This window comes from Mirounga angustirostris, unplaced genomic scaffold, assembly GCF_029215605.1.
Source record: "Mirounga angustirostris isolate CCGP_5_RB_7025 unplaced genomic scaffold, mMirAng1.0.hap1 SCAF_1, whole genome shotgun sequence".
Lineage (NCBI taxonomy): Eukaryota > Metazoa > Chordata > Mammalia > Carnivora > Phocidae > Mirounga > Mirounga angustirostris.
Window position 1 is genome coordinate 212,761,875 of NW_026991709.1, and position 10,386 is coordinate 212,772,260.

General features: G+C 55.8%; 1 protein-coding gene across 6 annotated transcripts; it reads left to right on the forward strand.

Moving 5' to 3' along the window:
• The first annotated feature begins 1,340 nt into the window (after window positions 1-1,340).
• On the forward strand, window positions 1,341-10,345 carry STAP2 (signal transducing adaptor family member 2). Of its 6 annotated transcripts, XM_064573177.1 has the most exons (14): window positions 1,352-1,791; window positions 4,236-4,307; window positions 4,406-4,528; window positions 6,043-6,099; window positions 6,544-6,644; window positions 6,833-6,967; window positions 7,995-8,064; window positions 8,156-8,258; window positions 8,382-8,456; window positions 9,441-9,596; window positions 9,683-9,760; window positions 9,843-9,917; window positions 10,045-10,098; window positions 10,185-10,345. In XM_064573177.1, the coding sequence occupies exons 1-13, from the start codon at window positions 1,690-1,692 to the stop codon at window positions 10,050-10,052; spliced, it is 1,155 nt and encodes a 384-aa protein (XP_064429247.1). In that variant the 5' UTR covers window positions 1,352-1,689; the 3' UTR covers window positions 10,053-10,098; window positions 10,185-10,345. The 6 variants fall into 6 exon arrangements, with proteins under 6 accessions (XP_064429255.1, XP_064429262.1, XP_064429267.1 ...); XM_064573185.1 differs by lacking the exon at window positions 9,683-9,760 and having other exon boundaries at window positions 1,341-1,791; XM_045863904.3 differs by lacking the exon at window positions 10,045-10,098 and having other exon boundaries at window positions 1,358-1,791.
• The last annotated feature ends 41 nt before the right edge of the window (window positions 10,346-10,386 follow it).

The following is a 10,386-nucleotide window of genomic DNA, read 5'->3' on the forward strand; positions in this document are numbered from 1 at the left end:
AAGCCTGCGTCTCCCCCCTCCCACTCCCCCTGCTTGTGTTCCCTCTCTCGCTGTGTATCTCTCTGTCAAGTAAATAAAATCTTTTAAAAATAATAATAATCTTTAAAAAAAAAGTGTCTGGGGGCGCCTGGGTGGCTCAGATGGTTAGGCGTCTGCCTTCGGCTCAGGTCATGATCCCAGGGTCCTGGGATCAAGTCCCGCATTGAGCTCCCTGCTTGGCGGGGAGCCTGCTTCTCCCTCTTCCTCTACTGTTCCCCCTGCTTGTGCTCTCTCACTCTCTCTATCAAATAAATAAATAAAATCTTTAAAAAAAAAAAAAGTGTCTGCCTTTGGCTCAGGTCATGATCCCCGGGGTCCTGGGATCAAACTCCACATTGGGCTCTCTACTCTGTAGGGAGCCTGCTTCTTCCTCTCCGTCTGCCTGCCGCTCCGCCTGTTTGTGCTCTCTCTCTCTCTCCCTCTCTCTTTCTCTGTCAAATAAATAAATACAATCTTATAAAAAAAAAAAAAAGAAAAATACAATGCTATTTATAACTGTTCAAAAAAAGAAATGCTTAGATGTAAGTCTACCAAAACAGGTACAGGACTTGTATGAGAAAACTATACCTTGCTGATGAACAAAATCAGAGATTTATTTCTTTTAAGATATTATTTATTTATATGACAGAGAGAGAGACAGCTAGAGAGGGAACACAAGCAGAGAGAGTGGGAGAGGGAAAAGCAGGCTTCCCACCGAGCAGGGAGCCCCATGCGGGGCTCAATCCCAGGACCCTGGGATCATGACCTGAGCCGAAGGCAGACGCTTAACCACTGAGCCACCCAGGCACCCAAAATCAAAGATTTAAATAAGTGAAGATATAGACCATGTCCATGGATAAGACTCAACATCATAGGGGCGGGGCAGTGGAGCTCATGACTCTTGATCTTAGGGTTTGTTTGTTTTTTTAAAGATTTTATTTATTTATTCATGAGAGACAGAGAGAGAGAGAGAGAGGCAGAGGGAGAAGCAGGCTCCCAAGGAGCAGGAAGCCCGATGCGGGACTCGATCCCAGGACCCTGAGATCATGACCTGAGCCGAAGTCAGACGCTTAACCATCTGAGCCACCCAGGCGCCCGATCTTAGGGTTTTAAGTCCAAGCCCCACATTGGGTGTAGAGATTACTTAAAAAATAAAATCTAAAAAAAATAAAAGACAACATAGTAAAAATGTCAGGTGTTCCTCAATTGATATGCAGGTGCAATTCCTATCAAAATCCCAGCAAGATTTTTTGGTAGGTTTAGGCAAGGTTGGCCTAAAGTGCAGGCAGCCTAAAGGGCACTCAGACCTTCCTGCTATGTTCCTGCCCTGTCCTCTCTGACACATTCTTTGCTGCCCTGACACTTTGCTCCTCCTTATCGCACATCCAGGACTTTGCTTAGACAGGTCCCTCCTCGTGAACCCTCTGCCCAGTCTCTGCGCTGTACTGAAAGCCTCCCAGTGGCCCCCTCCTCCATAACTCCTGCAGGCCTCCCAGACCTCCTGGGGAGACCAGAGAGGCTGGGATTTCCCCTAGGACAAGCTGGACCCAGCACCCGCCCATTGCTGGCAGGGGAGGGAGCTGGGGAGCTGACAGAAGAGGAAATTCCCCTGAACCTGTTTCTCTGCTTCCTGGCTCAGCTGGGGCACCCACTGGAAGGAGAGGCCAGGCCATGGCCTCAGCCCTAAGCCCACTCCGGGTCCCCAAACACAAGGGTGCTCTACCCTCACACTACTATGAGAGCTTTCTGGAGAAGAAGGGACCCCACGACCAGGTAAGGCGGGGCAGGGAGCTGGCACAGCTGGGCTCCTAGGTGGCTGGCAGCCCTTCTCTGAGCCTAGAACTCTGCATCTGGCCGAGGGGGCGGGGTGGGTACTGGGTACTAGACGGAGCGGGGAGAATACTGGGGGCTGGAAAAGGTTCTGTCCACCGCCAGGCTGATTTATCTTTTTCTCTTTGCCTCTCCCTGCCTGTCTCCATGTATCTCCCTCTTGGTCTCTCTGTCTCTTGGATACAGGGAGGATCAGGGACTTCCACCAGGAAATGGGAAGGCTTCTGACTCCCATACCCCACCCCCAGCCCCTAAGTAACCATGAACCTCAGCTGCAGGGGTCAAGGCTAGGACAGGTGGCATGTGGGGACACCGAAAGCTGAGGGGGCCACATACGGCAGGACCAAATACTCCTTCCCTGGAAGCCCCATCTCTCCCTCCCCACTGCTCATGCTCATCTCCTGCTACAACCCCAAACACCCACCCACTGCTATCCGGGCCCACCCCCAGAGCCACCAGAAGGAACCCCCAGTTCCCTCCTCCCTGCCTTATGCCTCCAAGTGCCCACATCCTCCCCAGCCTAGACAGCATTGAGACCACAGGGGCTCAGAAAGGCCTGGCCCCAGAGTGCAAGACCCAGGTTCACATCCCTGCTCCATGCCTTCCTGACTCCCAGGCCTTGGACAAGTGACTCTCTGTCTTTGTGCCTCAGTTTTCTCTAGTACAAAATGGGTACACGAGGGCCCTAGTCATGGTTACAGGAGAGGGGTAGCCCTCAGTGGTCTGTGGACCCGACTCCGCAAGCGCTGGTGCTTTACTGGTATTCACACCCCCAATTCTCACAACATCCTCCGAGGTAGGTACATCTCTATGGCCATTTTATAGGTGGGGAAACTGAGGCACGGGGCACTTAACTATCTTGTGCAATGGTGTATAGTGGGTCCATGAGGAAGCAGGTCTGACCATGCTGAGTTTAATCACTTATTACTCTGTTCCCCGTGCCTGGAACATCATAGGTCCTCAGTAAATGTTAAATGTGTCTATATATCTACGGACAGATGGTGGGTGGATGGATATGTGGATGAATAGATGGATGGATAGATGGATAGGAAGGCAGATGGATGGAACGATAGGTGGATTGATGAATGGATGCTAGCTGTCAATATGAGAGCTATCCTTATTATCATTATGGACTAATTAAAGTACCTTCTCCTTCAGGAAGTTTTCCCAGATTCCCACTTGGAGGGCCTTTCCCATCCTCTGTATCTCAAGGTTCAGGGTCTGTCCCTCCCAGGGTACTAATTTCTCTTCCCTGGAGGATTTTGGTATCTATGCTTTCTCTTTCTTTTTAAGGTTTTATTTATTTGAGAGATAGCATAAGTCGGGGTGGGGGGGCAGGGGCAGAGGGAGAGAGAGAATCCTCAAGCAGACTCCCCACTGAGCACAGAGCCCTAAGCAGGGCCCAATCTCGGGACCCCGAGCTCATGACCTGAGCCAAAACCAAGAGTCGGACACTTCACCAACTGAGCCACCCAGGCACCCCAGATTTTAGTATCTATGCTTTCTATATTCTTCTGGAAGATGATCTATTTTGAAACAGAAGCCAAATCCCATTTATTATTTTGCCTGTAACACAACTGGGTGCAGAGTAGGTGTTCGGGGAATATTTGCTGGAAAAAACCCTAGAGGGCACCTGGGTGGCTCAGTTGGTTGGGCGACTGCCTTCAGCTCAGGTCATGATCCCAGGGTCCTGGGATCGAGTCCCGCATCGGGCTCCCTGCTTGGCGGGAAGCCTGCTTCTTCCTCTCCCACTCCCCCTGCTTGTGTTCCCTCTCTCGCTGTGTCTCTCTCTGTCAAATAAATAAATAAAATCTTAAAAAAAAAAACAAAAAACAACCCTAGAATCTTACGGTCTTAGCTGTATCAGTCCCTTAGACCTCCAAGAAATTTAGGACATTTGCAATTCAGAATCCTGGGGAGACATCCTGAATCTCCTGTACTTCTAGAGTCCAGAACCTTGTAAAATTAGGAGATCCCAATAAATATTTATGGGGTGGATATGGAGAAGGGGGATATATGTATGTGTGGATGAGTAAGTAGATGGGTGGGTGGGTAGGTGGATGGTTAGTTCAACTTTCTCCTAGAGTTCCTACCTCTGTACACTGGGGGGCTGCTCTGGATCTCCCATCCCTTCAAAATTCCCTTTGGTCCTTTCTCAAAGAATAACAGATCCCGAGGGGCTGGGCCATGGATGGAGAGGGCCTCCCAGAGAAGGAAACATTTGTACAAAGACCCAAAGCAGATGATGAAGGAAACCGTGTGAAGATCTGGGGAAAGAGTATCCAGGCAGAGAGAACAGCCAGTGCAAAGGTCCTGAGAAAGGAGTGGTGTCATGGAGGTACCCAGATTTGCCTTCTCACCTTCTGCTCTCTATCTTTGGTCCTCAGGATTACAAGAAGTTCTGGGCGGGCCTCCAGGGTTGCACTCTTTATTTCTATAATAGCAATCGGGACTCCCAGGTAAGGATGGGCATGAGGGCTCATGGTGGGTGTGGCCAAGCCGAAGGGCCTGAGGAGCCGCAAGCCTGGTGCTCAGACTCCTGCTTCTGGATCCCCAGCACGTGGAGAAGTTAGGCCTAGGAGCATTTGTGAGGCTCACCGATGAGGCGCCCTGGGGAAGCTCAGGAGACCCTGACATCTATTTCAGCCTGGTCCTCTGCAACCAAGAGATCAAGTTCAAGGTAGGCCCGTCCCTCCCTGTCACACTCACACACTAGCATGGAGTCACACGGGGTCTACCACTGGGTTAGTGACCCGGGGCAACTCACTTTTCTAGGCCTTGGTTTCTACAACTGCAAAACGTGTAGTATAATACGTGTAGTCATAACAAGATGTGAGCCCCGCCGATCATCACGGCCCACATGCAATCTTTCGGCCAACGTTATTGAGCTCCTACTGTGTGCCTGACACTCTCCTAGTCACACAGCTGTGAACAAGACAATTAAAAATCCCCACCCTTGTGGAGTTTAGAGTCTAGTGGGAAGACACACAATAAACAATATAAATGGGTGAAATGTCTGGAGTGTCAGGTGGCGGGAGATGTTAGGGAAAGGACAGAGGGGGGTTGGGGTGCAGTGTTGCACAGGGTGACCAGGGAAGGCCTTACTGAGGACCCGAAGGAGGAAAGGGAGCCAGCAACGTGGATAGCTGTGAAATGGCTCTTTAGCTGAGGCCTGGCATGTTGGAGGAGCACGGAGGAGGCCCAGGTGGCCGGAGCAGAGTGAGGTGTGGGGGAGGGAGGGGGGCGGAGAGCGGAGGGCAGGGAGAGGAGGGGGGCTGTGTGGTGCAGGGCCCTGTGTGGGCCCTTGGGAGGACTTGAGCTTTTACTCCAAAGGAGGCGGGAGTCCTGGGAGGGTTTAGGGATACATGGGAGATACATGATCTGATTTATGTTGTTTTATTTTATTTACTTATTTATTTTTAAGATTTTATTTATTCATTTGAGAGAGAGGGCGTACAAGAGGGGGTGGGGGCTGGGGCAGAGGGAGAGGGAGAAGCAGGGAGCCTGATGGGGCGCTGCATCTCAGGGGATCCTGACCTGAGCCAAAGGACTTTCAAAACAACACAAACCGGGGCGCCTGGGTGGCTCAGTCGTTAAGCGTCTGCCTTCAGCTCAGGTCATGATCCCAGGGTCCTGGGATCGAGCCCCGCATCGGGCTCCCTGCTTGGCGGGAAGCCTGCTTCTCTCTCTCCCACTCCCCCTGCTTGTGTTCCCTCACTCACTGTGTCTCTCTGTCAAATAAATAAATAAAATCTTTAAAAAAAAACAAAAAACACAAACACAAACCAGGGGCGCCTGGGTGGCTCAGTCGGTTAGGCATCTGCCTTTGGCTCAGGTCATGATCCCAGGGTCCTGGGACGGAGCTCTGGGTTGGGCTCCCTGCTCAGTGGGGAGTCTGCTTCTCCCTCTGCCCCTCCCCCTGCTCGTGCTCTCTCGCTCACTCTCTCTCTCAAAATAAAATAAGATCTTAAAAAAGAGTTGATGTAGAATAAATAAGAGAGACAAATAAGTTAATGTTGATTCAGTGACATTACAGGATAGCATCCCACATTACTAAGGACTTAAGTTCAGACGTCCTAAATTAACACGTCCTTACTCATTTAACCTTGAAAACTACTAGTATTCCTCATCCCCATTTCACAGATGAATGGGCCGAGGCTCATCGACATGGACTCTTTCTCTTTCCCTCCCCAGGTAGAGAGCCTGGAGTCTCGGGAGATGTGGAAAGGCTTCATCCTGACGGTGGTTGAGGTAAGAGCGGTCGCCTGCTCAGAACCCTCTTTCCTCTTTCCATCCTACATCCATCAAACCAGCCTCCTCTCACACGGCGGCCGTGAGCCAGGTGGAGCCCACAGACGTAAAATATGTAAAAGTTACCTGCCCTTACTTAAAAGCCTGGAGTTTTTGTCAACATTCCTGATTTCTCTTTTAGTCATTTGTCCTCTGCCTGGCCCCTGCAGGCCGCTGGGTTTGAGACCCTACATTTATTCTAGCATCTGATCTGTCCTCCCCATCAGCGAAGTGACTTCACGTCCCCTCCAAAGCCTCTTTGCCCCTGCCCTGGGTGGCTGCAGAACCCGGGTTCCCATCCTGGCTCGGCCCGCACCCCGGTCTCAGGGTGCCCGTCGGTGACACGGGCACAAGCCGCTCGTGCCCTAACGGCCGGGCGTCCTCGGGTGCCCCATCGCCCCTCAGCTGCGTGTCCCGTCGAACCTGACCCTGCTGCCGGGACACCTGTATATGATGGCCGAGGCCCTGGCCAAAGAGGAGGCGCGCCGCGCGTTCGAGGTGCCCTCGTGAGTGCCCCGCCGGGCCGAGCGGCCCCGGGACGGCGGCGGACGGAGGCGCGGGGCTGGGGCCTGGGGGGAGGCCAGCCGGGTGTGCGCGGCCGGGTCCCGGTGCTGGGGGGCGGGGCTTCGCGGGAGGGCGGGGCTGGGATCCAGGGGCGGGGTCTGCCCTGAGTGAGGCACGCGGCCCGCCCCAGCTGCTTCCTGGAGGTGAGCCGGCTGGAGGCGCAGCTACTCCTGGAGCGCTATCCCGATTGCGGAAACCTGCTGCTGCGACCCAGCGGGAACGGCGGGGACGACGTGTCGGTCACCACGCGCCAGACGCTCAAGGGGTGCGCCTGCGCGGCGCCGGGGCGGGAGGAGGAGCGAGCGTGGGGGCGGAGTCAGAGCTGGGACGGGGGTAGGTCCTGGGGGCGGGGCCAGAGCTCCCGGGGCACGAGGTCCTGAGGTTGGCCCCGCCCCGGGATGGGTGGGTAGTGTCAATGCCTGGGGGCGGGGCTAGAGGCCAGGAAGGGCGGTGGATCCCCTTGGGGGAGGAGTTAGATCCTGGAGCCGGGACGGGACTCTGTAGGCGACGTCAGACCTTTGGATTAGGATCAGCTCTTCGGGGCGGAGTCGGAGCTGGGTCTGGGCATCTGGAGCAGGGAAGAGGTCAAATCCAGGGGTGGCAACCAGTCCCTTGGGCGGAGTCAGGACCCTGTGGGTGGAGTCATGGCCCGGCCCTCCCTGTGGTGGTTGAACCAGGCTTTGGAGGTGGAACCACTCTGGGGGCGGATCAGAGCCTGACATTAAAGCTTCCTTTGGGATAGGGGCGCCTGGGTGGCTCAACCGTTAAGCGTCTGCCTTCGGCTCAGGTCATGATCCCAGAGTCCTGGGATCGAGCCCCGCTTTAGGGCTACCTGCTCTGCGGGAAGCCTGCTTCTCCCTCTCCCACTCCCCCTGCTTGTGTTCCCTCTCTCGCTGTGTCTCTCTCTGTCAAATAAATAAAATCTTAAAAAAAAAAAAAAAAGGTTCCTTTGGGATAGTCTGGTGAGGGGTCGGGCCAGTTGAAGGTGGAGTCAGAACCCCGGGGGCGGCCCAGTAGGGAGGCAGAGCCCAGTAGGGAGGCGGGGCCCCTTGGGTGGAGCCATCAGGGCATGGTCCTCCCTGGGAGCAGTGGCAGGACCAGCGGCATGGTCTTCCTGGAGGGTGCAGTCAGTTGAGGGCCTGGTTCTCCGCATAGAGCCACGCCAGGACCGGGCGTGGTCAGTGTGCAGAGGAGCAAGAAGAGTTTAGGCCCCCCGTGGGGGCGGAGTCAGGACAAGGGGCGGGGTTCTCCCCGGTCTGAGCCGGTCCACCCACTCACCACTGTCTGTGCAGGAAGTCGGTGGTCCGGCATTACAAGGTGAAGCGTGAGGGCCCCAAGTATGTGATCGACGTGGAGGAGCCGGTGAGCCTTGGTCCGGGATCCCGGGGTGCGTAGTGGTGAGGTCTGCGCCCCTTCCGCAACAGCTTTAACTGCGACCCCTATCCGTCTCCAGTTCTCCTGTGCCTCACTCGACGCGGTGATCAACTATTTCGTGTCACACACCAATAACGCGCTGGTGCCCTTCCTGCTGGACGAACACTACGAGAAGGTTCTAGGTGGGTGCGGTCTCAGGGAACTCGGGGGACCCAGTACGTGCCTCTCCGGCTCCTGCCCCTACGGGCCACCCCTGGGTCGATGCCCAGCCGCCGCACCTCCTCTAGGACGGATCTCTGTTCTAGGCCACGTGGAGGCGGATAAAGAGAACGGCGAGAGTGTGTGGGTGGCGCGCTCCACCCCCGCGGCGCCCGGCGCAGGTGATGCCCCCGCCCTGCGGGCACCGCTGGGCCACAGTGGGGAGAGACCTGGGACCCACTCGGCACCGCCCGTGTCCAATCTTGTACCCAGAGTTGCAACGACCCAGAAATTACCTAGACCCTGCCCTCCGGGTTGTGGAGCCCGATACACTCCCAGCCCTGTGCGGTTGAACCTGGGGATGGAGGCAGAGGTGCCTAGACGGGCAGAGAAAGAGGGCAGAATAGGAGGAAGGCTTCCTGGAGGAGGGGGTGTTGCTTAAGGTCTCAAAGGATTTCAGTAGGTAGAGATGGGCTTCACCTGGAGCAAGAAACTACCCAGAGTATCCCAGGTGGCTGTTGAGGTGGGAGGCGGTCCCGTTTATGGAGCAGGGAGAAGGGGCTCCTGGAAAGGTCTGTGGGGTAAGCAGCCTGGTCCTCCTGGGGCTGGGCAGATGTGGCGGGACCCTTGTGCACGCTGGGCATGTATGTACACACACACACATACACACTGCACACTCACGAACACGAACTGCGTCCGTCTGCATAATCAGAAGCTCGTTTGTAGACACCAAATGGCCGAGGGCTCCACACATGCGTGAGTACCAGTGTCCCACAGTTCCAGTCCTGGGTCGCACACATACACACACCTAAGCCACGACCAGGCACGCACACGCAAATGCTCACCGCGAGCGCAAATTCAGACATTTCTAGGTACACGGGTGTGCACCCTGATGGAGACGAACACCTGAGCACATACTCTAGTATCCACGCAGTGTCCTGCACGTACCCACGTTTAGGGGCGTGTGTACAAACGCTTTACATATATTCAACTATGCAGATTCACTCAGTGTACATGTTTATACTACACGGGGACACGCACACGCACAGGATCACATGCCTGAATCCTGGCATGAGTACATGCATCCTCATTCGGAGGCCAGCAGACCCACGCGAAGGTGTTCCTGCACCACATGGGCCCAGACAGGAACTGCCGTTTCCCACCAGGGCCTGCACCTGCCTCGGATGGCCCCAAGCAGCTGCCTCCCGTGCCCATCACACCTGTGGCAAGCCAGGGCAGGTCACCCCCACTCCTGAACCAGGAGGAGAACTATGTGATCCCCACTGGAGATGACCCAGCTGCCACCTACGTGAACGGGGATGGTAGGTGGGGAGGGAGCCAAGGAGAGATGGGGACGGGGGAGGGGGCTCAAAGCCGGATGTGACACACCACACCGTTGTCCATACAGTGCCTTCCCCCAGTCGGCCGGTCCCAAAGCCCAGGAAGTTGACAAAGGCGCCCAAGCCACCCATTGCCCCCAAGCCAGGTAGGGGTCCCTCCTCCCCGGCCCTTCCCTCATCCAGCCCAGAGCCAGCCTCAGCCTTCACCTCTTCATCTGCCTTCTCCAGAGCCCAAAGGCCTCAGCGGCGGCCTGGCCAAGAAGCTAGCAGTCGGCTCAATGCAGACTCTCTTCCCCACAACAGGTGAGGCGTGTGGGGGTCGATGCAGGGTGGGCCTCCCAGGCAGGTGGCCTGCGCAGTCACACGGGACCCCCCACTCTGAAGCTCCCCATGCTCGGTCTAATGCTGAGCCGTCTTGAAATTCCTCCAGGCTCTTGAGTACATCTTCACCTTTCACGGGGCCCCGCAGATTTTGCAGCATGTCGTGAGTGGGTGTGGGGTTGGGGGGACAGCATGGACTGGGGATCCCTGGTGCAGCGGAGGCCTCGGTCACATCCCCCCCCCCCCCAGGGTTGGCAGATTTGACGGCAGAGCTGGAAGAGAAACTGCAGCGGAGGCGGGCTCTGGAGCGCTCTGCTGGACACGCTGGGGATCAGTGAGCCGGGCTCGGGCTTCCGAAGTCAGCCGGGCCGACCGCTCCTCCCAGAATAAAAGTTCCAGTGATCCCAGGGCCGACGTGTCCGGCCTGGCTTGGGGCGGGGGTGGGGGGGTG